At 35.4% G+C, this 23,774-nt stretch overlaps 1 protein-coding gene across 5 annotated transcripts in view; it reads left to right on the forward strand.

Moving 5' to 3' along the window:
* NFXL1 (nuclear transcription factor, X-box binding like 1) overlaps positions 1–23,774 on the forward strand; it is a 73,434-nt gene that overhangs the window by 16,578 nt on the left and 33,082 nt on the right. For all 5 annotated transcript variants that reach the window (XM_058722666.1, XM_058722665.1, XM_058722669.1 and 2 more), the window contains exons 5-15: positions 1,635–1,768; positions 4,908–5,086; positions 5,320–5,481; positions 5,821–5,921; positions 6,562–6,676; positions 7,814–7,938; positions 8,620–8,742; positions 13,165–13,255; positions 18,720–18,840; positions 19,067–19,226; positions 19,961–20,052. In XM_058722666.1, the coding sequence (XP_058578649.1) occupies positions 1,635–1,768; positions 4,908–5,086; positions 5,320–5,481; positions 5,821–5,921; positions 6,562–6,676; positions 7,814–7,938; positions 8,620–8,742; positions 13,165–13,255; positions 18,720–18,840; positions 19,067–19,226; positions 19,961–20,052 (1,403 nt within the window). The remainder of the gene's footprint in view (positions 1–1,634; positions 1,769–4,907; positions 5,087–5,319; positions 5,482–5,820; positions 5,922–6,561; positions 6,677–7,813; positions 7,939–8,619; positions 8,743–13,164; positions 13,256–18,719; positions 18,841–19,066; positions 19,227–19,960; positions 20,053–23,774) is intronic.

Below are 23,774 nucleotides of genomic sequence, written 5' to 3' on the forward strand. Positions count from 1 at the left end.
TTGTGTTGAAGACACTGTAGAAAATGGCTAGGGTCACTGGGGAGAGATGGATTCAGGTAAAACTCATGGACTTAGAGGTGCTGCTATGGTCTAATGGTGAAGTTATCCGTAAATAAATAAGGGCATAAATTAAAAGGGCATTAAAGAAGCAGTTAAGAGGAAGTAATGACTGAATATGGTAGACTGTTTAGATTCAGATTAATCTGCTGTTACAGCAGCATTGCCTAGACACAGAAAATCAGGCCAGATCAATTGAGTTGGTTGTGTAGAGTGAATCAGAAATTTAACATGCATTGGATAGGATAGATATAGATGGCATGTGCCTTTGGTGTCACATCTGGTGACTTACTCTGATCTTAAGTGCGGTGGGTGAATAGTTTTTCCGCATGTGGTTATAGTCCCACCTTAAACACTTGCTGTGTATGTAGATTTATTTTTTTTAACCTTAGTCCTTTCTTCTTGGGAACTGACTCAGGTAGTACACAGGCATTGTGCACAAGCACAGGGGAGTTAATGCCCCTAGGGGCAACATTCTTCCACATGGAATTAATTGGTGGATGAATGTCCCAACATCCTCTCTGCTAGGGGTTGGGGCCTGGGAATTGAGATGTGTTTTACATGGTTCTCCACAGGGTCCCTAACAGGAATGAACTTTGGCCCTTAGTGCTAATCAGCTCAACAATTTACTGTTTATTAGCATTTCCTCTTCCCCACCTTGTCCCCTTATTGCTGCATACCAGTTCTTTATTCAGGCACTGCTTTAGGGCTAACTCAAACTAAGAAATTGCCTTATTTTTTTAATTCTATTGCAGTTTATGCATTATGCTACTTGTCTGATTGTATTGAGTAATTGCCAAATGTTAAAATGAAAGCAGAATTGATTTTTGTCATTGAAATGTTGGCAGGTTTTAAAAATTAAACTACTTTACTATTATTCTTCAAGTTTTAGTATATGTATGTATGCATACATATATATATATATGTATACATATATATATATATGTATGTATGCATATATATATATACACACACATATATATATATATGTATGCATACATACACTTAAGTTTTTTGCTCACTTAATTTTTGGAATTTAACATTAAATGCTAGGTTACGAGATTTTACATAACAAAGGGGCTATGTAGAGAATATATGTACATATTATATTTCAGGATTCCTTGGTGGCATTATTTATGATTGGAAATACCTAAATGTCTAAAAAGAAATTGGTTAAATAAATGGCAATATATAAATCTACATGATACACTGTATAGCTGTAAATATCATGTATGAACATATTTAATAACAGTAAATGCTTATACATATCAATACAGCATAACCTTATTTTTCGAAAAGTTTGTAATATATACCAAAAGCATTGGAGATCATTCAGAATGTTAGTAGTAGTTATTTCTAGCTAAATGAATTGGGGTAAAAACACTTTTTATTCAAAGTGTTTTATGCTTAAATAGTTATGAAGAACATTTCTTCTATTAGAATGGAAGGAAAAATTTTTTTCCTTTATACTTTGGTAGCCCTTCAAAATAATTTAATGGGATGCTCATTTTAAAATATTGTGGAATTATCAAAGAAAATCATGGCATGCGTGTTAATTTCTGATACCTTTTTCTTAGGTTTGGAGCTGTTCAGGATGTTTCTGTATATTTCACATGCCCTGTATCCAGAAGTGGGCTAAAGATAGCCAGTTTCTAGTATCTTCTCCTTTGACAGATGACGATTTTGGAAAAAGAGATTATCCTTGGCCATGGTAACTTTTTGCTAATTTAATTGGAACAGTAAGTTGTAAAATAAATGAAAATTGTAGCTCATAAGTTGCTTTATTGGCAGTTTCAGGATCCATGTTGGGTTTTCAATTAGTCATTTGGCTTGTGAAGTTAAGGAACTTTGGTAATGGCTTTTTCTTTCTTTCTTTCTTTCTTTTTTTTTTAATTTGTGTAACTACTTGTTCCTTTCAAAAACTAATAAAGTGTTCAGACTTTTTCTCCTGCAAAACGACTCCTTAATTATCCTTTTTAAAGAACTTTCATTTCTTTAAAATTCTATAGGACTAGAATCCTTCATAATTCTGGTACTTTTCTGGAGTTACTGGTAGTATACATTAATTAGTATCACATTGTAGAAGACTGTCATCTAATGTATTTTGATCATAGCCTTCCTGGGTTTATCTCTGAAATCTCTCAAACAGCAGGTGTATGTTATCCAGCCTTAACAGTTTCTCCACATTTATTTATTTATTAGTATGCTTATTGTTGATGAGTATTTGTGAACTTCTGTTACATTTCCAGAAAGAATTGGGGTGTGGAGAATTTATATCTCTGCTAAATAAAGATAATAAAAAATTAATCCATACTGGCAGCTCAGAGGGTAGATTTACTGTCAGGGTAATGAAGCATAAACTTTAGGGATTCTGTGTTCATATAAATATTCACTTTTGTAACTTATATTTGTAATTTTATGTTCTTTTTCTTAACAGAGGCGCCCAAATTGTGTAAGATTCAGACCTCAGAAAATCTGGATCCATATTGGACCTCCCCTTTTTACTACAAATACTGATACATTTGTAAAATTGTGGTAGTGTAGTTTTTAAGAAAACATTTAGACATGCTAGTTACTTTAAAAATAATTCTCAGCATTCTGTGAGGGTTTATATTCCCATGTTAAGAATGGGGATATTGAAGTTGATAAAGCAAATTGATATGTTCAGCCTTCTCTTACTCTTAAATGGTGTAGCCAGCATTTGAAACCTAGGATTTCTGACTTCTAAATTCAGTGCTTTCTCTATTCTACTGAGTTCTCTCTTGTAGTACTACTTTTAGAGATATTATTTGTTTTCTCTTCAATCAATATTAGCTTCTCTGAAACATTTTAAAATTTCAGTCTGTATTTGTTTTGCTACTCCATCTTATTTATTTGTGGGAGAATTTCAGTGTTCAATAGGTACAGAATTGAACTAGATACTCTGGCTTAGTTTTAGAGATCTAAACTTTGTGTATACTTTTTATCACCCTTGCTCTTCTCACTCCCTTTTTAAGAGGTCATTTTGCCACAGTGCTGGGAAGTAACCAGTTAAGAGATGAATGAACTGCTACTCTTCACTTAAATCTAAAAGGAACAAAAAATTGAATCAACCGTGTAGTAGTAATCTTTGCATTCTGTACTTTACCTTTGTTAAGGAAAATCAATGACTAGTCTGGATTTTGTTTAATCTCATCAAGATGGAGCTAGAACTTGATAAAAATATTAATGGTTTTAAATTGGTTGTTTTTGTGGAATTCAAACATTTAAAATATATGTTTCTACTAAGATATTGCTTATTTATAAATAAGATATGGCCTAATTACATTTCATTATTGCATGCCATTATTTTAAATAACACATACATTTGTACATAATGTCCTTATCTCTCCCAGTCTCTTGGAGCAATTCAGCCTCACTGTTGGGCAGGCAGTATTAGGGTTTTGTGAGCTGCGTTTTAGTCATCCATATCTAGCCTTATTTAAAGTACACATCCCCCTCCACACTAGCTTAGAGGAATGTAGCCATTTGTCCTTTAGTAACAGAAAATTATAACTCTTCCAGCAAAATTCTAGAGGAGCGTCTAAATGAATGTTTAGATGAGACATGGTATTTTGTTTTTGATTTTTGATTACAAGAACAGATATCTGTTATTATTCTGAATATTTTTGTGAAAAAATATTATTTTGGAAACAGAACATGTTCTCAGGGCAACGAGAATGTATATGATACAAGAGAAAGTGATGACGTGACTTTTTCCAGTATAGTGTACTAACTGTACTCATTTGTCTGCAGGATAGTAAGGGTTAGAGCATCTTTTTAGAATGAAGTGATCTATGATCTACAAGTGAATTTGATAGAGCTTAAGGTTAACAGTGCTTTTTAAAAATCTTACTAGCGGGGCGCCTGGGTGGCGCAGTCGGTTAAGCGTCCGACTTCAGCCAGGTCACGATCTCGCGGTCTGTGAGTTCGAGCCCCACGTCGGGCTCTGGGCTGATGGCTCGGAGCCTGGAGCCTGTTTCCGATTCTGTGTCTCCCTCTCTCTCTGCCCCTCCCCCGTTCGTGCTCTGTCTCTCTCTGTCCCAAAAATAAATAAAAAACGTTGAAAAAAAAAATTAAAAAAAAAAAAAAATCTTACTAGCTAAGAATCTGCTTTGACAGAGGATATGAGACAATATTTGAACTTTCTTTGAGGCACATTTGGAATATATCTATTTTGTATTAGATGTAGAAACATTCATTCTTTAAAGGATATTCCCCTTTAATTGTGGATTTTAGGCAAGTTTCTTGCTGTTGCATTGCCTGCCTATAATCTGGTTTCTCTCTTCTGTTCACAGTTGCCGGTATATTTTACTTATTTGCACATCACCCAACCAAACTTTTAAAACATTGAGCTTTATAAAAATTGGAGTGAATTCCTCAGGAATAAAGTTCATCTGCTTAGTAGAAAGCTAATGTGCCTTCTTTTTGTAGCTTCATTCTAACTATGTTTCATATAGCACCAACTAGTCACATGTGGTTATTTAAATTTTGAAAAATTATGAAAATTTCTGTTTCTTCCTTAATTGTATGTATCAGCCACATTTTAAGTGCTCATTGGTTGTATGTGGCTAATGTCTACTGTCCTGGACATGGCAGGTAATAGAATAGTTCCATCATGTCAAGAAATCATATTGGACAGAGCTGTCCTAGATGGTTGAAAACGGCGTTTGTAAAATCTTATTTCATACTAACATAAAGATGGAGTGGGTGGTACGTTAACATAAAATTGAGTATATTGTACTCAGTATATTTATATTCCTTTCCCTCGTGTCACTTTTAAAAAATGAAATTCATTTCATAATTTTATTATTATTATTATTTTTTTGTAGTCCAAAGTGTAGATTTGAATACAAGCGATCTGACACACCTAGTAGGTACTACTGCTACTGTGGAAAAGTAGAAGATCCACCTTTGGATCCATGGCTTGTGCCTCATTCATGTGGCCAAGTATGTGAGAGAGAATTTAAACCTCCTTGTGGCCATAAGTGTTTGCTCCTCTGTCATCCAGGTGAGCTATATATCACATTTCTGATTATTCGTGGGTGGTTATTTCTTATGTTGAGGCCAAAAAAAAAAATTGTGAAGGTTTAATTCCGAGCTTACGTGTATGTAAGAAGGTATCAGAAGGGAGTGGTTTTTAAGGTGTCACTAAAGACAGCTTTACAAATTACTGGTAGGTGTAGGAATTGAAAGTTTTAAATTTTGACTTACGATTTTGTTTTTCCTTTCATTGGTTTCTAGGTCCCTGCCCTCCTTGTCCAAAGATGGTCACAACTACTTGTTACTGTAAGAAAGCAAAACCGATCCCTCGTAGGTGCAGTGCCAAAGAATGGTCCTGTCAGCTTCCGTGTGGGCGCAAGTTGCTTTGTGGACAACATAAATGTGAAAGTCCTTGTCATGCAGGTAAAAGGTCATACCTCTAAGGTGTTTTGACTTTTTAGGTAAAAATCAAAGCAGCGTTGGGGCACCTGGGTGGCTCAGTTGATTAACGTGTCCGACTTCGGCTCAGGTCATGAGCTCGCGGTCTGTGAGTCGGGCCCCGCATCAGGCGCCGTGCTGACAGCTCAGAGCCCGGAGTCTGCTTCAGATTCTGTGTCTCCCTCTCTCTCTGCCCCTCCCCTGCTTGTGCTCTCTGTCTCTCTCTCTTTCAAAAATAAATAAACAGTAAAAAATTTTTTTAAATCAAAGCAGTGTTTATTGTTTTTATAACGTTTCTATGCTAATTTATCATTGTGACTTTAGGAAATTGTCCTCCCTGTCCACGAGTCAGTAGACAAAAGTGTGTCTGTGGGAAACAAGCCGCTGAAAGAAGCTGCGCCAGTCCACTGTGGCACTGTGATCAAGTAAGTGCATGTGCATTTGGAGGGCTGGGAAGGAAAGACTGCAGAGAGCGTAAGCAGTTAGAGGTGCTAATCAGGTTTAGTTGGATAAAAGGAGAAGAATGGTGACTCACATGAACTACTTTCATGTTTCAGGAAACTGTTTTCCAATTTAATACAATTTTAATTACTGGGAGAAATTTTCAAGTTAATAGCTATTTGTTGAATTTTGGATTTAGTACATATGTGCTCTGCTTCTCGCTGTCTCTCCCACCTTCCTTGTCTTTCCCTTCTCTTGAACTGACACCACTCTCTTCTTAACTTCATCCAGTTGAGGAAGTAGGATTGATTTTGTAGACTGTCCAAGAATTGACATGGTTTTCGTACCATTTGGAATTCTTTGGTAGATGGCCATGTGAAGCTATATGTACTTTTTTCCTTTTATTTTTAGAATATACCCTTCGGTACATAGGAAACGTGTGTGTATGTATGTGTGTGTGTATATGTATGTATGTGTATATGTTTACATGTATATGACACGTGTAAGGTACAAAGCATAATAGGAAGAACATAAGTTGCTAGTGATCAAAAAATGAGTTATGTCGTGCACAAAGGCTTTGTAACTTTTAAGTCCTTCACTATTGCTTGTTGCATTTTATTTTAGGTGTGCGGAAAAACACTGCCATGTGGTCATCATACATGTGAGCAAGTTTGCCATATTGGTGCTTGTGGAGAATGTCCTCGATCTGGGAAAAGGTTCTGTCCATGTCAGAAGTCAAGTAAGGCTTTTTTTTAAACCTTTAACGGAATATGATTATCATGTTCATTAGAGTACTTTCCTAATTAAATTAGACTTCTCTGGGAGTTCATAATGTAGTCTTGGTAATAATACAAATATGATACTAGATTTCTTTACGTTTGGTGAAAGGACAATATAACTTGGTGGGTTAAGAACTCAGACTTTGGAGTCAGGCATGTCCTGGCTCAAAACCCACGTTCATGAAATAATAGTTTTCTAAAGTTAAATGGGGACAGTAATAGTACCTTCCTTATAAAATAAAAAGAATGAAATGATAAAATGCACATTCGATGTAGTGCCTGGCAATAAAGAAACCTCATGATCAGAGACTTGTCATTATTATGTATTAGGTTACAGGTGAATTTAACTTTTGGCTGCTTTGAGATAAGACACAGAAGGTTGTAGTTTGAGTCTTTGACTCTGTACCAGCTGTACCAGCACACGTGTTTATAAGATTATAGGCAATATTTGTCTTACTATGTTTATGTTAAAGATTAGTTTCATAATGTTTTCAAGTCTACATCTTTCCTTTTTTTTCTAATCCTGTGAGGTTAAGAGCAAATTTTCCTTTTATAATTCTATAGATTGTCTAATTCTTCATAGAGGTGTACATGGTCTTACTCTTTTATTGAGATAAGTATTTCTGAAATAGTTAGCTCATAAACACATGCTTTTTGAGGATGGTAACTTGTCATGTGTCACATTCTTTTTAAAAAACAAACTTTTTTACTAGGGATTATTTTTATTAAATGTAACTGTTGCTGGGCACCTGTGTGGCTCAGTTCGTTAAGCCTCCAGCTTTGTCTCAGGTCATGATCTCACGGTCTGTGGGTTCGAGCCCCATTGTCAGGCTCTGTGCTGACAGCTTGGAGCCTGGGGCCTGCTTCAGAGTCTGTGTCTCCCTCTCTCTCTTCCCCTCCTCTGCTCACTCTCTCTGTCTCTCTTTCTCTCTCAAAAAAGAAATAAACATTTTTTAACTGTTTCTAAAAATTATGTACATACAAAAATTCATAGTCTGAAAGGGTTGCCATTCTTTAGGAAGTCAAAAGAATATGGCATGTTATTAGTGCTTTATAGTAATGTATCTTATTAACTTTGACTTTTTGTCTGCTCTTAGAGTTTTCTTTGCCTTGTACAGAAGATGTGCCAACTTGTGGAGACAGTTGTGACAAAGTACTTGAATGTGGAATCCATAGATGTTCACAGCGTTGTCACCGAGGTCCTTGTGAAACATGTAGACAAGTTAGTCATCTCCTGTAGTCATTAATTTTAAGAACCGCCTAGCATAATATGTCAAGTGAGATTATTCTGTAATTGTTTTCCATTATTTATATAAATATCTATGTCATGATCTGTATGAGTTTAGTGACCTGATATTTATGGTGGAGAAGCAAGAGAGTATGCCAACAATCAAATCTAAAAATTACCTTTTGTTTGATTGTGTTTGGTAAAAGTTTGTATGTTATTTTCATAATCCGGCTCGGGGTTGGTTGTTTTCAGAAGACACTCAAGGCACTGATAAAGTTGACCTAGTGATAATGAAAGAAACACATGCCTAGAAGTGAGATGTTAAAGTTATATGTGTCATTTTGGTTTTGACCATATTCCTAGATAATCTAATTTCTTTTATTATACTGAGACAAGATGTGCAGATGGTATGGTGTAACTAGATGTGATTTTAATGTGTGGTATTGTTTTACTATTTAATATCCAATTTTTACTATAATGAAATTCTATGAAGTCTTTGTTGGAGCAAAGTAAGATACAAACAATATTTTAAGGAAATTTAGCTTTATTTTTGGTAAAGCCTTTATATGAAATTTTTATAAAACTTTTCTTCATTTTTTACTGATTATAGAGATTGCAATGTGGAAAAAAAGTCAACAAAAGTTGGTTTTAATAGCGTTTATTCGATATTTCCAGGAAGTGGAAAAGCAGTGTCGCTGTGGAAAGCATACAAAACGAATGCCATGTCATAAACCTTATCTGTGTGAAACTAAGTGTGTTAAGATGCGGGACTGTCAGAAGCATCAGTGTAGGAGAAAGGTATGTGTAGGAAGCTTGGGAAACTGTTTGAAAAACCATCTTGAATTTGTCCTTTTTGTGCCTGTGATAAGTGTTATCATGATTTGTTCTTCAGATGTTCAAGCATATCCTTTGCTTTCCATATGAAATACTAATAAATGTTCTAGATTAATTTTTTTTATTTGAGAGAGAGCAGGGGGGAGAGAGGCAGAGGGGGAGAGAGAAAGAATCTTAAGCTCACTCCACGCTCAGTGTGGAGCCTGACTGCAGGGCTTGATCCCACAACCCTGGGATTATGACCTGAGCCAAAATCAGGAGTTGGATGCTCAGCCAACTGAGCCACTCAGGCGGCTCTGTCTTAGATTAATCTTAATTGTTTATATCAGTGGGAAATCTTATCAAGTTGTTTAAATGATGGGTCTTTTTGGTCCTGGACATAAGCCTTTCAACTTGGTTCCTGGGCTGTTTCTGTTCCCTGGATTTTAAATCATCATAGCAGTGTTAGCGTGATAGTTCATTTGGTGGTAGAGGCTTAACTTTTAGTGTTCAAATCTTATTTATAAACTCTTGGTTCTATGTAAGGTTGACCGGAGTATTTTATTGAGTCTGTAGATTTGTGGGTTTTTTTGAGTCCTGTTTATCATTGTGAATTATCCCTTACCCTTCTGGTAAGGTTTTCTTGTGCCTAAATCCATTTAGATATAGTGATACCAACTTTGTTTTGTTTAACGTTAACATGGGTATCTTTTCCCATTCTTTTACTTTGAACTTATTCATATCTTATCTTTAAAGTAGATTTCCTGGGGTGCCTGGGTGGCTCAGTCATTTAAGCAACCAACTCTTGATTTCACCTCAGGTCAGGATCTCAGGGTCATGAGATCAAGCCCTGAATAGGGCTCTGCGCTGTGTGTGGAGCCTGCTTAAGATTCTCTCACTCCCCCTCTTTTTCTCCCCGCTCCCCTGCTCACATGCACATGTACTCTCTCTCTCTCAAAATAAAGTGGATTTCTTATAGATCACATATAGATTTTATTTTATAATATCTTCCACTTTAAACATTGACAGTCTTTGTCATTTAATTTGGCTGTAAATCATTGACATTTAATATGATCTTTGGGGCACGTGGGTAGGTCAATTGGTTAAGTGTCTGACTCTTGATTTCAGCTCACGTCATGATCTCACGGTTCATGAGATTGAGCCCCACCCCCGAGCTGACAGCGCAGAGCCTGCTTGGGATTCTCTCCCTCTCTTTCTGTCCCTCTGTCACTCGTGCTCACACTCTGTTTCTTCCTCGCTCTCAAAAACAAACTTCAAAAAAAGGTTTTTTAAGTTTATTTATTTTTGCTGACAGCAGCAAGCCCAATGTGGGTCTCGAACTCATGAACTGCAAGATCATGACCTGAGGTGAAGTCGGATGCTCATCGGACTGAGCCACCCAGATGTCCCTCCCCCTGCCCAAAATACACTTTTAATGTGATCTTTAGTATGGTAGTATTTAAATCTGTCATTTGCTATTTATTTTCTATTTGTCCATCTGTTGTTTTTTCTTTTACCATCTTTTTGTTTTCTGTTTAATTGAGTATTGTTTTTCCATGATTACATTTTAACTCTTTTATTGGATTCTCACACATTTTATATACGTGTATTTTATAAACTCCAAATACATTAATTTTACTTTTGCTTTAAATAGATATCTTTTAAAGGGTTTGAAAAAATAAGAAAAGTAGTCTTTTATATTTATCATCAAACTCACTACTTCTGGTGCTTTTCATCCTTTTACATAGATTGGGGTTTCTGTTTTCATTTTTTTTCTGTCAGCGGACTTCTAACGGTTTTTATAATGTTGGTCATGACGTCTTTCAACTTTTATAAACTACCTTTAGCCTTTGTGAAACATAGTTCTGTGGTAAAATTCTAGTTTGATAACTTTTCTCCCATACTTTAAAGATGTTGCTCCATTATCATTTAGCTTGCATTTTTTTTCCCCCGACAAGGAGTGTGCTGTGATTGTTATCTTTCTTCCTCTGCATGTAATGCCTCTTCTTTCCTTTGGGTATTTTTAGATATTTTTCTCTATACTGTTGGTTTTCAGCAGTTTATTTGTGGTGTTCCTTTGTATGGCTTTCTTTGTGTTTCTTTAGCTTAGTTTTTGTTGAGCTTCTTTGGATCTGTTTATAGTTTTTATCAAATTGTGAAATTTTCAGTCTTTGTTTCTTCAAATATTTTTCCCACGTGCACTGCCTTCTGAGACTCCAAAGACATGTATGTTATGCAGCTTGAAGTCCTACAGCTCACTGATGCTCCATTTTTTAGTCCTTGTAATTTATGTGTTTTAGTTTATGTAACTTTGTCTTCAAGTTCACTTATTTTCTTCTACATTGTCTAATTTGATGTTTATATCTGCCTGTGTTTTTTCATCTCAGATATAGTATTTTTTCATCTCTGAGAGTTGGAGTTGGGTCTTTTTTATATCTCCCATGTCTTTCCTTACCAGGCTCATGCTTTCCTCTATCTTCTTGAATATATGGATGGGCTATACTTACAATGCCCATTTTAATGTCTTTGCCTTCTAATTCTGTCATCTATCATGTTTGGGCCTATTTCTATTGATTGACTTTTCTTCTTTTGGATTATATTTTTCTGATTGGTAATTTTTGATTAGTTTTCAGACATTGTGAACTTTACATTTTTGGATGCTGGGGGTTTGTTTTGTATGTCTTTAAATATTTTTAAGCTTTATTCTGTTTTGAAGTCAAGTTATTTAGAAATCATTTGGTTCTTTTGAGGTTTCATTTTATTAGGTGTTTTGAGGCCGCCCTTTTAGTTGGGACTAATTTGGTGTCGCTACTGAGGCAATAATTCTTGTAAGTACTCTAGGTGATGCCTGTGTGTTAGGAAGTTCTTCCATTCTGGCCATAGGGAGCACAACCTATTTCTAGTCTTGAATAATCTCTGGAAACAGTTGTACCTTCTTCCACTGGTTCTTTCTCAGATTTTGAGTAGTTTCTGCTTCACACGTGTAAAGACCAGTACTTGGCCAAAGACTTGAGAGGTCCTTTTGTAAGTTCTCCAGAGCTTTCTCTGTACTGCTACCACTTCTCCACAAATTCAAGCCACACTGACTTCTCTGAACTATGAATTTTGTCTTCTCAGCTTGGTGAGACCACCAGACTCTGCTTGTGATCTTCTTCCTTGTCCTATAGCCTCCAGGTCTGAGCAAGTGCTATCATAGGACTCACATTGTTTGTTTCTCTTCTTTTAGGGTTGCTGTCTTATGCTGCCTAATTGTCTAATGTCCAAAATCTGTTGTTTCATATGTTTTGTATGATATTCTAGTTGTTTAAGATAGAGTAAATCTGATTGTTATTCCTCCATGGTCAAAAACACAAATGTCAAAAGTCTTATTAAGTCATGGACCACATAACTTTCTTTCTCCCACTGTTAACTGGCAGGATGATAGGCACATAGTTTTACTTGGTAAATATTTGTCTAATTGAATGAACTATTTTGACTTTTAATTGTTTTTCAGTACTGCGTGTTCTGAGTTATTTTTATATACTGAAACTTGTTCTTAAGTAGGTTACAACCCTAAGTTTCTTTAAGACAGTTGTAGTATTTTTTTCCTCCAAAGTTTGGATATATGAGAGGCCAAGGAAGCAGTTAGCATGGCAAGATGGGCTTTAAGTAGTTAGTTGCTTTGTGTTCATGAATGAAAATTGGGAGAAGTTTGCACGAATGGATTGGAAAACAGGTGACAAAACAAAGTTAGAAACAATTAGCCTTTCTCTTTTTCTCTCCTTTAGTCTTTGATTCCATGGTTTGAAAATAACTGCTGGGGTGCCTGGGTGGCTCAGTTGGTTAAGCGTCCAACTCAGGTCATGGTCTTGTGGTTCGTCAGTTTGAGCCCCACATCAGGCTCTGTGCTGCCAGTGAGCAGCCTGCTTGGGATTCTCTCTCTCCCTCTCTGCCCTTCCCCTACTCTCTCTCTCTCTCTAAAGATAAATAAATAAACTTTAAGAAAATAACTGCCAAACTAATCTATACATTGAACTATACATTGATTTATTTTCATTAAATTTAAAAAATAGACTAATTGCCTAAATTGACTATAGGAGTTGACCAGATCCGTTCCTTTGGTTAATGCTGGCAATCTCTGCACAGATAAGTAGAAATGAAATTATCTAATGGGACTGTTGTTAGTCACAGAATAATTAACTGAAGGGCAAGAAACCTTAGTTTAATTTCATTAAATTAGGTCATTGTCTATTTACATTTATAAGTTCTTAATACAGTCTGTCTACTTAGAAGAATGTGGATACTCTTGAATACTTTTATTCTTATGGTGAAAAGTTCTTTGGCTTTTCATAAGTTCTGAGAATAATGACACTCATATTATGTGTGGTTTTCAAGTGACCTGTTCTCTGTATATTGCTTTCCCTTCAGTGTTGTCCTGGAAACTGTCCACCTTGTGATCAAAACTGTGGACGGACTTTAGGATGTAGGAACCATAAATGTCCATCTGTCTGCCATAGAGGTAAAATTTAATAATAGCTGTAATTTTTTGTTTGTATTTATACAGTGCTTTATAGTTGATAGAGTTTTATATTCATTATCTTACTCTGAACAACCTTGAGAACGTAGGGCAGTCACCAGTGTCCCTATTTTATGGACAAGGAGATTGAAGCCAAAGATACTTCAGTGACTTACTCAGGGAAATACCTAGTAAAGAAGTATGGCTAAGATTTGAACACAGGCTTTCTACATATAAAAGTTCTTTCCATAATACCATGTTGTTTCCTTACTTCTTCCCAGCATCTCCCCCACAGTTTTTAAATTAGTTATTATGTTCTTAGGTTTTTCAGCATTATTTTGAATATTAGACATTTATATGGAATAGACATCTAGTAAGGGATTGGATGTATCCTAAGCCAGTGTTCTCAGCCTTTTTGGTCCCAAGATCCTTTTACATTCTTTTTGTACCCAAAGACCTTTTGTTAATGTTAGTTTCATCTATTGATATTTATTGTATTTGAAGTTAAAATACAATGTAATAATATTTATTATTTTATTTAAAAATAGCAGTAATAAACCCATCACATCTTAATACAGTAACTTTTTTTGGTGAAAAATGACGTTTTCTGAAACATATGTAGTGAGAAGAATGGTATTTTACATTTCTGTAAATGTCTTTACTGTTCAGCTTGATAGAAGATAGGCTACATTCACATGTGTGCTTCTGCATTCAGTCTGTTGTTATACTGCTTGACCCATAGCACCTGGAAAACTACTCTAAGCACATGAGACCTTGCAGACCTCCTGAACAGGTCTTAGGGTTGCTGAAGTTATTAGACAATGAAAACTGCCTGGGTGGCTCAGTCAGTTAAGCATCTGACTCTTGGTTTCAGTTCTGGTCAGGATCTCACGGTTTTGTGAGTTCGAGCCCCAAGTCGGGCTCTGTGCTGTCAGGGCAGAGCTTGCTTGGGATTCTCTCTCCCTTTCTCTGCCCCTCCCCCACTCATGCTGTCTTTGTCACTCTCAAACAAATAAACTTAAAAAAGAAAAACTGAGTTAACTTTACCCATTTGGAGTAGGATGATATAAAAAAGGAACACTGATTGTATAGGGTAGTAAGAAGGGATGGACTTTAGGGTAAGAGGTCCTGGTTCAAGTCTGGACTTTGCCACTTAGTAATGTTATGACCTGGGACAAACTATACTGTGGGATAAGGTGGATGCTTGATACCTTCCTTAATCTCTTAGTCCTCAAAAACCTCAAAAAAATATGTTGTGCTGCTGTTATTTTGTACAGTAAGGAAATAGGCAAAAAGACTATTGGCCCAAGGTCATAGAACTAGTTGCAGGCAGGTCAGATGGGAACTCAAACTTTAATGATCTTTACATTATATCTCATTGCCTCCCTGTTAGGAAAAGTGGCAGATTCTATTAATCCCATAGATACTTTCCTATGAGTGTTCTCTCATGGGACTACTCATAGTGTTAGTGTCTTCAAATTGTGAAGTTTAGGACTAGTTTTTCAGTTTTCCCCATTACTGAAAGAATTTTATTTTTATATAGTCATATGACATCATTGATTCATTAGATTTCATTAACTTTAAGAAAAATTTTTTTAATGTTTATTATTTTGAGAGAGAGACAGAGGATGAGCAGGGGAGGGGCAGAGAGAGAGGGAGACACAGAATACAAAGCGGGTTCCAGGTTCTGAGCTGTTAGGTTAGAGCTTGACATGGGGCTCAAACTCATGGACTGCAAGATCATGACTTGAGCTGAATGAAGTTGGATGCTTAACCAACTGAGCCACTCAGGTGCCCCGGATTTCATTAACTTTTCTAATGTTACTCATTAATTAAAAAAGTGTTTTTGAGTGTCTACTAAGTACCAGGCACTGGGAATATATAATTGAACGATATTGACAAAGTGCCTCCTGCTCTTATGGAACGTATTTTTTTTTTTTTACTTCCCCTCAGTTAGAATATAAAGAAAGAAAGAAAGAAAGAAAGAAAGAAAGAAAGAAAGAAAGAAAGAAAGAAAGAAAGAAAGAAAGAATATCAGGTAGTGACAAGTATAGAAAGAAAATATAGTGTGATCGGGGAGGACTCTAGAAAGGTGACATTTGAGAGGAATCCTAAAAGAAGTAAGGGATATAAGCCATGTGAAAAAGAGGGTGGAATAGTGTTTTGGGCAAGAAAGCAGTAATTGCAAAGGCCTTGAGACAGGAGCATTTGAAGGAATTGCAAAGAGGACTATAGTAAGTGCTCAAGGGACAAAGGGTAGGAGATGAGGTCAAAGAGATGGTGGGATGAAGGGTGCTGGAGAAAGAATATGCATAGAACCTTGTTGACCGTTACTAAAATGCTGGCCTTTACTACAATTAGAAAACCTATCTAGTTATATTACCATTAATGAAATTGGATCAGTAGTTTAGAATTGCCAAGAAAACACCAGGCTTAGTTGATTTTTACACATTAACAAAATTTAAGATATATATATTCAATCTCTTTATAAACTGTTCGAGAGTATATGTAAAAAAGGAAGATGTCCCATTATATCATCTGACAAGGAAACTAAGAGAAAATTATCAGCCAATCTAACTCATAAACTCTGTAACTCGTAAATATTTGTAAAATATTAAAGTTTCAGCTAGTCAAATCCAGCTATCCAGTATTAAGTATTAGCTGTCTAAAACCTTAATCTTTCATAACCAAGTTGGGTTTATTCCAATAATGTATATGATTGGTTAAACTTTAGAAAATCTAATAATGTGATTTACCACATTAGTAGTTTAAAGGAAAAATGAAACTAAGTAAATGTCTAAAAAACAGTTGATGAAATTGAATATCCATATTTGATGGAAACTTAACTGGAAATAGAAGGGAACATCCTTAGCCTGATACAGAGTATCTGTAAAAAAAAAAAAAAAAAAAAAGGTAGAGCAAGCATCATATTTAGTAGAGGAGTGTTGAAAACATATCCCACTCTTGTTTATTTTGACGCAAATCCCATAAATCCTTCAGTATTCATTTCTAAAATGTGGATTCTTAACCTGAAAATAGTTAATATATGTAACATCAGCAAATATCAGCTGTTTAGATATCTTGTCTCATAAATGTCTTCATTTTTTACTTTAGTTTGTGAGAATCAACAACCTGATAAGATTGACATATTGCAATTGGTTGATGTCTCTAAAGTCTATGAATCTATACTTTCCCTCCTCCATCTCCTTTTTTTTTTTTTTTTTTTTTTTTTTACCCCTTGTCACTTATTTAAGAAACTAGGTTGTTTTATTTAGTCACAAAGTCTACATATTACAGATTGCATCTCTGTGGTATTATTTGACATTTTCTTCTGTATTTCCTATAAATTATTACATTATTAGTGGGATGTAGAGGTTTGATCAGATCCAGGTTCTTCTTCTTTTTCTGTTTTTTTTTTTTTTGGCAGAGCATTTATTTTTATTTAAAAAAGAAGCTTATTAGACCCTAACAAAAATTACTTTAATGGAAAGTATGTGGAAGCTACTATTGTGTAACTTTCACCATCCACAGTTACAGAAGACATATAGAACCATTATTCCATACCCTTTTTCATCATTCTAGATACCTTCATAATCAAGGTTATACTGTAACTCTTAGGAAGAGGATGCTAACTGGATGTTTGCACTGTGAACATAGGAAAATTTGACTTACACTTCTTTAAGTTCAAGGTTATCTGTGTTTATGGTTCCAGAACATTCTGCATGAGTACCCATTTTGGCCGTTGACCCACTGGTCACTGTAGTTACCTTCTGTATGCTCCTGTTTCATTTTAAAAATCTCTCAAGCTATTTTAATTTGTCATGTTGTACAGGTATCTGTAACAAATTCTGTTGATCAGTAGGAAGACCGTTCACAGAAATTATTGCTTATTTTTCTCAAGATTTAATTTTCATAAAAGGAAAAGTGATGCTGTAGGTTAGCGTGGCAAAAAAGGTGTTATGTTTGATAAGTTTTCTCTTTGAATTGCTGAAAGTGATTGAAAATTATCATTGTTAGGGAGAAAATGATATAATATGCTGAATGAGAAGAGTTAAAGGTCATTATTAACTTTTAGAACATTTGACATCTAGTCATTCTTTTGGAAAGATTAAAATTGATCATGTGGATCAGGATAACTTGGCTTGTGTTACCATCAGGGAAATACTTCATGGATTACACTTATCAAAACACTGAAATATAAATTTGGTAATTTGTATAATCCATATATATTTATATTTTTCCCTATTGTACTTTTTACTCTCATTTCCTTATTCTGTGTTCATTATTTCAACCAGAATTCTTAACTTCTGTTCCTTTTAAGAGCTGTTTTAAGAGGCTTTATCCAGGATGCTTGTCATCATTTATCTGTTATCAGGTTAACTGCTATTCAATATTTTGCTTGGTCTTGACACAAAGGTGGCAGTCTCTTATGATCCTCACTGCTTAGTTGAAGACTCTTATTCCCTTCTTGCTATTTCAGTTCTAGTGAGGAGCCTTAGTTACTGAGAACACTCCAGTGGGAAGAAGATGATGTTGGAACCGTGGGGAGAATGTTATAGCCTGTTTAAAAGAGTTTCTTTGATTTTGTTTTTATGTATCCTCACCAACATACAACAAAAGAAGGTAGAAAGCTGAAACCCAAATAACTGTTCATTTTGAAATGTTTAGAAAAGAAGTATTTGGAATTAGAAGGGTTATAAGGGTATAACCTAAAATAAGGGTTGAGAATGAGTCCTTCACAAAGCACGAGTAATAGAAAATTGACTATTCTTGTTAATAACCTGAAGAGAGATGTTTTTCTTATTGGGGAATTTATCTAAAAATAATATACTTGAATAAATTTAAGTAAGTTTATCTAAATTTATCTCTTGCTGGGGAACTTATCTAAAAATAATACACTTGAATAAGCAGTATGTGTGAAAATAAGCCAGAAAGACTATTGGCAACTTTAGATTTTCCAAGACTTAGATCCATTTTGCTTGTGCAGTGGCAATTAGTAGAGTGTTAAATTTGTTATTTAGAGTAGAACTTTTAGGAATTTTTAAAGAAAATCCTAAAACTTTTTAATGGAATTACCAGTATAGCTATAAAAAGTATACAAATCTTAAGTGTATAGCTTGATGAACCTTTACAAACTGATCATAACCAGGTAACCAGAACTCAAGATGATTACACAGAACATTAGCAATATTTCCAAAACCCTCCTTGTATCCTTTGTAACCATCATCCTGATCGCAAACAGTATAGATTAGTTTTTTGTGTTTGTTTTGTGTAAATGGAATCATATACTACATACTCTTTGTGTCTAACTCTTTTGCTCAATGTTATGTGTGTGAGGTTCATTCATGTAGTTCCTTTATTCTCATTGTAGAACATCCAGTTGTGTGAATGCTAACCTCATTGATTCTACTGTTGAGGGGCATGTGAGTAGTCATAGTCCTTTTTAAGTTTCAGACTTTTTTTTCAGGTAGTTGTTATCCCTGCCCGGAAACTGTAGATGTGAAGTGCAATTGTGGTAGTACAAAGGTGACAGTGCCCTGTGGCCGGGAACGTACCACAAGACCACCCAAGTGCAAAGAGCAGTGCAGGTTAGTATGAAGTTCTGCACAAACTTACATCTGGTATCTTACGAATTTAAATTCATACTGACTTTTAATATTGTTAGTATCTTTAATTTTACTTTAATGTTCTAAAATACTGATATTCACAATATTCTTGTTCTGTATGGAGTCAGAAGATAAATAGATAATTGCACTTTAGATGTAATTGTTTAATGATCAAAAGTAATTTAAAAAATTGTACTTTATGATTTAGTCGACCACCAACTTGCCATCATACAAGTCAAGAAAAACATCGCTGTCACTTTGGCTCTTGTCCTCCATGTCATCAACCTTGCCAAAAAGTTTTGGAGAAATGTGGTCACTTGTGTCCTGCTCCATGTCATGATCAAGCATTAATAAAGCAAACTGGCAGGGTAAGGGAATATATTATTAAGAGGTAGTGCATTGCTGTGGGTCATATTTTCTTAATTTTACTTAGTTATTCAACAAGCAATGATTAAGTACCTACTGGGTGTTAAGCACTGTGATAGGAGTTGGGGTACAAGGTAAATAAGACTTGATCTTTTGTCTTAAGCTCACAGTATAGAAAAAGCGAGAAACCAGTAAACAAATGTTTGCTAATACTGTGTGATAGTCATGTTGTAATCGTGATACACAAGAGTTTGGCAGTCTTCCTTCATATATTGTGGTTCAGGGTTAAAGATATCTTTTGGTTTCCTCAAAGATTCATTCACTTACTCAGTGAATATTTGTTAAGTCCGTACTGTGTGATAAGCATTCTTCGAGGTGCTGGGGAGACAACAGTGAACAAAATAATGGAGATTACATTCTACTGGTGGAAGTTGGATTTTACAGTTCTGTTTGTCATTCTTCTTTTGGCTAACGAGAAGTGAAGGAGGCTACGTTGCCTTTGTTCTGCCATTTAAAAACTAGGGTCTGCCTCAATTTTTATTGTCAAATGTGTGTAGAGGGGAACAATCATAATGACAATCTGATGGAATAAAATATTTCACTAAGCACAATTTGTTGATGACTTGAAAAAATTTCAATCTGCTTGAGCAGAGGATATGTGGAACTATTCGAGTCTTACAATGGCCCTATGATTTAATTCCTCTGCCTTAAAATTGTTAATGTATTTTACTTGTAGCACCAGCCTACAGGCCCTTGGGAACAGCCTTCTGAACCAGCATTTATTCAGACTGCATTACCTTGTCCTCCATGTCAAGTTCCTATTCCTACGTAAGTATTTTAAGTATTTTACAGTTTTAAAATGTTTATTTATTTATTTTTGAGAGAGAGAGAGAGGACATGGAGGGGAGAGGCAGAGAGAGAGGGAGACACAGAATCCAAAGCAGGCTTCAGGCTCTGAGCTGTTAGCATAGCATCTGACGCAGGGCTTGAACCCACGGACCATGAGATCATGACATAAGATCAAGACATGAGTCAGACACTTAACTGACTGAGCCACCCAGGCACTCCAATATTTTAGAATTTTAACTTAAAAAAAAAAAAATCTTTCTGGGGCACCTGGGTGGCTCAATTGGTCAAGTGTCCGACTTCGGCTCAGGTTATGATCTCATGGTCCGTGAGTTCGAACCCTGTGTTGGGCTGTGCACTGACAGCTCAGAGCTTGGAGCCTGCTTCGGATTCTATGTCTCCCTCTCTCTCTGCTCTTCTTCTGCTCATAGTCTCTCAAAAATAAACAAACATAAAGAAAAATTTTTTTTAAATAAAACAATCTTTTGACACTTTAATTTGAAGTGTGTCTTAGGCCACCTACTCCCCTTTTTCTTTGTTGAGTTTATCATTCTTTCAGGCCTAGTCCATAAACCAGTCTCTCTTTTTCAGCCTTATTCCTTTCTAAATATATTTTACATACTGCTTGAAAACCTCTCCTATGTGTATATTTTTTCAGCCTTTCCCCCAGCTGGAGTTTAATATCCTTATTAGTTTCCATAGCAACTCTTCTTATCATTACAATAATTCATCCAAGAGGTCATCCTCTGTTAGTTTTTCTGACTGATTCCCATGCTAGTCTTTGAGTTCCTTTAGGATGGAGGAAAGCCAGGTTTTAGGTAAGGCGTAATTGAAGGAAACATTGAAAATGAAAGTAGGTAGTTTTCTGGAGGGACCAGAAAATGACCTGGACTGAGTTGTAAGGAGCCAAACCTAAGGTAATAGTAGAATCTTGGAATGCTTCATACTTTCAGTAGAGGTTATGGAATATAGAAGAAGAGGGAAGCATAGAATTCTGGGAAGCAACATAAAATCACCATTAAGGTTCCAAATTGAATATTGGTACGTCTTATATATCAACCTTTTCCAGAGGGCCTTCTTGTTTATTTTTAAAAGCTCTCACTCTCATTTTGTCCCTCCACATCTTTCTTTTCTGTTTAAGTAGCATGTATATTTTTGTATATTGGTTATGGAGTCAGGTTCGGAGGCAAAGTGTTGCTGGGAGCTATATCTACAGAGTGATTTTAGTCTGGATATTAGTGAAAGATTCATAAACACTAAAACTGTATAATTGTAATCAGTTATCTTTGAATTCCTTAGTTTATCTTACAGGAGGATTATTTAACAGATATGTCTATCTTCATTCATTCAATTAATTTGCTTGAAATCTTAGGTTGGATTAAATATTTTATGACAATAGAAAAACTGCCTGGAATTACTAAGTCATGTTTACTAGAGGTTTAAAAAATTAATTTAAAAGTCTTTCCTTTGCACTTGAATGTGCTGCTGGAAGTTTTTTTGGATATGTATATTAAAATTGTGTTTTAGAGTAAGAACTTTTGAGCCCAGTGTTGTGCTTCCCGCTAACTACTACTATGAATAAGTCATATCCCTTCTCTGTTTGTAAAATAAGGAAATTCAAGTTATCTACAAAAATGTCAGTGTCAAAGAGAAAATTTTTGGAGGTCCCTATCAAAATCTATTCATTGTGTCTAATAACAATTTTTTTCTAAAGTCTATTTTTTCTGATATTAGTATAGCTACTTATACCCTCCTTTGGTTACAGTTTACATGGAGGGATAGACAGATTCTTAGAAACACAAAAACAACTGAAGCTGACTTAGAAGTAGAAAATCTGAATAAAACTATACCTAGTAAAGAGATTAAAGTAGTAACCAAAAGCTTACCATAAGGAGAAACTGAGGATGGGTGACTTTACTGGTAAATGCTACCAAACATTTAAAGAATTAACACCAATATTTCATTGTGGGGAGACATTTCCTGATTCATTCAATGAAGCTGGTATTTCCCTGATACTAAAAGCAGAGAAGGACCTCATAAGAAAACTATAGACCGATATCCCTTTTGTATATAGATAACAAAAATTCTCAACAAAATACTAACAAACTGAATCCAGCAACATGTAAAAAGGATTATGCATATGACCAAGTGGATGTATCCCAGAAATATGAGGTTGATTCAACATATGAAAATCAAAATATCAAAGTAATATTTTATCACTAGAATAAAGGACAATTGATAGATTCAGAAAAACATTTGACAAAATTCTACACACTTTCTTGATAAAAAAAACTCAACAAACTTGGAATAAACAGCCTCCCTCAACCTGATAAAGGGCATGTATGAAAAGCCCTTAATCATACTTAGTAGTGAAAGACTGAAAGCTTTCCTGTTAAGAACAGGAACAAGACTAGGATGTCTGCTCTTGCTCCTGTTTATGTTTACATTGTATTAGAGGTGCTAGCCAGACCTATTAGACTAGAAAAAGAAATAAAAGATGTATTCATACTATTTGTATTGTTAGATGATATGATCTTGTATATGAAAAATCCTAAGGAATCTTTACATAAGTTATTAGAGATATTGAATGAGTTTAGTAACGCTATATAAGCAACATTGATATACAAAAGTCGATTCTATACACTAGCAATGAACCATCTGAAATGAAATTAAGAAAACATTTCTACCTCCAATAGCCCTAAAAAAGCAACTTGGGCGGTTCAGTCGGTTGAATGTCCGACTCTTGATTTCAGTTCAGGTCATGATCCCAGGGTCGTGGGATTGAGCCTCACATCAGACTTCATGCTGAGTATGGAGCCTGTTTAAGATTACCTGCCTCTCTCCCTCTGCCCCTCTCCCCCATTCTCTATCTAAAAAATTAAAAAATTAGAAAACCAACTTGTTTATTCAACAGATTTAATGAAAGAAATCTAAGGTTTTAGGCACTGAAAACTGCAAAATATTGTTGAAAGAAATTAAAGAAGACCAAAGGCTCTAGTACTGGCATACATACATATAGATCAAGGGAATAGAATTGAGAGTCTAGAAATAAATTCATACACTTAATGGCCAGTTTTTGACAAGGGTACTAAGATAATTATTTAGTAAGTGGCAAGATATCCCACTTTTATGGATGGGAAGACAATATTGTTAAAGACACTACTACCCAAAGTAATCTACAAATTTAACATACTCCTTGTCAAAATCACAGCTGGCTTTTTTCCAAAATTCATATGGAAATGTAAGGACACAGAATAGCCAGAACAGTCTTGAAAGTGAAGAACAGATTTAGAGAACTCATACTTCCTTATTTTAAATTACAAAACTTTAGGGGCGCCTGGGTGGCTCAGTCGGTTGGGCGTCCGACTTCGGCTCAGGTCATGATCTCGCGGTCCGTGAGTTCGAGCCCCGCGTCGGGCTATGTGCTGACAGCTCAGAGCCTGCAGCCTGTTTCAGATTCTGTGTCTCCCTCTCTCTATGACCTTCCCCCATTCATGCTCTGTCTCTCTCTGTCTCAAAAATGAATAAACGTGAAAAAAAAATTAAAAAAAAATAAATTACAAAACTTTAACAATCAAGAATCTGTGGTATTGTAGCGACGGACATATTGATCAATGGAATAGAATTGAGAGTCCAGAAAGAAACCCATATGTTTATGGTCAGTTGATTTTTCACAAGAATGTCAAAAAAATATAGTGGGTGCT

This window comes from Neofelis nebulosa, chromosome 3, assembly GCF_028018385.1.
Source record: "Neofelis nebulosa isolate mNeoNeb1 chromosome 3, mNeoNeb1.pri, whole genome shotgun sequence".
NCBI classification, from domain to species: Eukaryota; Metazoa; Chordata; class Mammalia; order Carnivora; family Felidae; genus Neofelis; species Neofelis nebulosa.